This window comes from Loa loa (genome assembly GCF_000183805.2).
Source record: "Loa loa unplaced genomic scaffold supercont3.195, whole genome shotgun sequence".
NCBI classification, from domain to species: domain Eukaryota; kingdom Metazoa; phylum Nematoda; class Chromadorea; order Rhabditida; family Onchocercidae; genus Loa; species Loa loa.
Genome location: NW_018108375.1, coordinates 116,585 through 119,290, shown reverse-complemented (window position 1 = coordinate 119,290; position 2,706 = coordinate 116,585). Strand labels below are relative to the sequence as shown.

Below are 2,706 nucleotides of genomic sequence, written 5' to 3'. Positions count from 1 at the left end.
CGCTTATATGAATTGAAATACTGAAGTGATGATAATCGGATTTAGTTTTTATCCTTATTGTAAAAAGTTTAACTGTTGCCTCACTTTTGTCACTTGATATCAATTTTTATCATTTAACGCATGTATCACTTAACACTTAATGCCTGTTTTATTATTTACTAATGTTATTACTATCAATTTACCAATCATAGATGCAATCAGTTTCCACTTTATCAATTAAATTGTCACTATTGAAAGTTTAACTTTTGTTACTTAAAACTAAGACATTGTTGCTACTATTTCTAAGTTACTGTTGTTATTTCCAAAATTTGCATTACCTTTTAGTTATTAGTACTTGTTGTTTAATTATGTTGTTTATTTTATAACTTTATCGAAAATTCTTTATTCTTATAAGAACAATTCTCATTCCTTATTCAATTCACTGTAACATGCAATAACTGTGAATTATTGTCATCGTAATAATTGTTATAAAATGATAAAAATAACAACAGCAAACTGATAGGAGAAAAAAGACATAAAGTAACTATGAGTTATTGTCATCACCATAACTACTGCAAGCTGATATCATGCATAATATCACACTGTATTAATGAGCTCATTAATGAACTGTAGACGGTCGATCAGTTAATTGAAACCTTCGTTCACATCTTTATTTTCGTGTTATTTATTGAAAATAAGTTTCTGGAAATTAATGATTCGCGAAATTTAAGTGCTTAAAAGTTTTCTTCTATCTCTAATTTATGTAAGTATTTCACATATATTATGTGGAAGTTCTCTTTACACAAATGATACTTGCGCATTGTCTCTGCGCCTGTGTCACATTTTTATATATTCAACTATATATGAACAGCCAAAGTGAAAGGAAGTGAAATATTCGGTTGAATTGATATTTGAGACCGGAAATTTCGCATTTAATGGTGCAGTATTGTTGTTGATGCAGTTTGAAGTAATCGATCGGATGGGAGCATTGTAATGTTTGACTCTTTAAGGAGAGTCATTAATTAATTGATTAAGTACTGAGAACCAAATTTCTCAATCAAGTTATTTCGTGTAACTAACATGTCTAACAATGTTTGTGCGAGGATGAACATGATACAATACATTTTCGTAATAAACTTACAGAAATAAATCTCCCAAATTACTTATCATGTATGTACGAACAGTTCAGAATTTCGGATAAAAGGAAATGACCCGGTCACTTCCTTCATTCCTATTTTCATATTATCCGGTTTCAGAATGCCTAAATGAAAGCTTTAAACACTGCTGGAATATTTTCACGTAAATCGATTCTACTCTATCTGCATTATTATTATTCAATGTCATTTAACGACCTCTACATTCGATTTTTGACTCAGTCTTACGAATAGATGTAAACATATTCTTTACATGCTGGATTATTTGGCATACATTCTGCAAAATAAGTACTATGTAATTAATCATTTGATAAAGTATTAACCATTTGAATAGCACAAATTATGAGCTAAAATAGCCGGATATGTATCGTTTTTCTTCTTCCGATTATAATTATCATTTCCTGAAGCTTTCACTTCTCAAATCATCATAAACATCACAACAACATTGTCAATTCTTTTATTCTTTCATATATTTTGTCGTTATTTATTCACTTATTAATTCATTTATTTATTTGTGTCTGCTCATTTATATTTACTAATCAAGACAATAATTATTAGAATATTATCGTATTAATTTAGAAAAAAAAGTGATACTATGAAATTAAAATCCAAAAACTCATCACTCTATGCTTATTAATATTCCTTAGGATCATTTTTATTTTTCTATCTCATAAATTATGCTAATTAAGGATAAAAAATTTTAAGATGAAATAATCCTTCAAACGAAAAAGACAATCCAAAAAATGAAAAACTAATTTCTTTTCTTTCCAAATTTAAATTATAAGAAAAAGTCAAAATTATAACAAGACCATAGCATAATAATAATTATTTGCAATATATCTTTTAAATATCTCATATTAAACCAAATTTTCTCTGTGAATTATTTCATTTATTGCTTAACGAATAGTTTTATAATTAATAAAAAGTGAATAAATGAATGATGATGACGATGTCTTATATAATGAGATGAATTTAGATCTAAAAAGAACGATGCAAAACTTGGCACAAGCTAGTACTAGGCTCAATAGGCTATTATTGTTTATTATTATTATTATTATTATTATTGTTATTATTGTTATTATTATTATTATTATTATTATTATTATTATTATTATTATTATTATTATTATTATTATTATTATTATTATTATTATTATTATTATTATTATTATTATTATTATTATTATTATTATTATTATTATTATTATTATTATTATTATTATTATTATTATTATTATTATTATTATTATTATTATTATTATTATTATTATTATTATTATTATTATTATTATTATTATTATTATTATTATTATTATTATTATTATTATTATTATTATTATTATTATTATTATTATTATTATTATTATTATTATTATTAATTATTATTATTATCATTATCATTATCGTTAATATTAACATTATTATTACTAATTACTATTATTATTAATTATTATTGTCAACCATTTATTTATTCATTATTATTATCATTATTGTTATCGTTATTATTATTACTATTATTATCATCATAACTATTACTTATTATCATTAATTAATTAATTAGTCACTAATTATT

General features: G+C 22.9%; 1 protein-coding gene across 1 annotated transcript; it reads right to left on the bottom strand.

Annotated features, from left to right (window-relative positions):
• Positions 1-2,165: 2,165 nt before the first annotated feature.
• Positions 2,166-2,552, bottom strand: LOAG_13686 (hypothetical protein; the record flags this gene model as incomplete). Its single annotated transcript, XM_003149192.2, has 1 exon — positions 2,166-2,552. One exon carries the CDS (start codon positions 2,550-2,552, stop codon positions 2,166-2,168), a length of 387 nt encoding a protein of 128 aa, XP_003149240.1.
• Between the last annotated feature and the right edge of the window lie 154 nt (positions 2,553-2,706).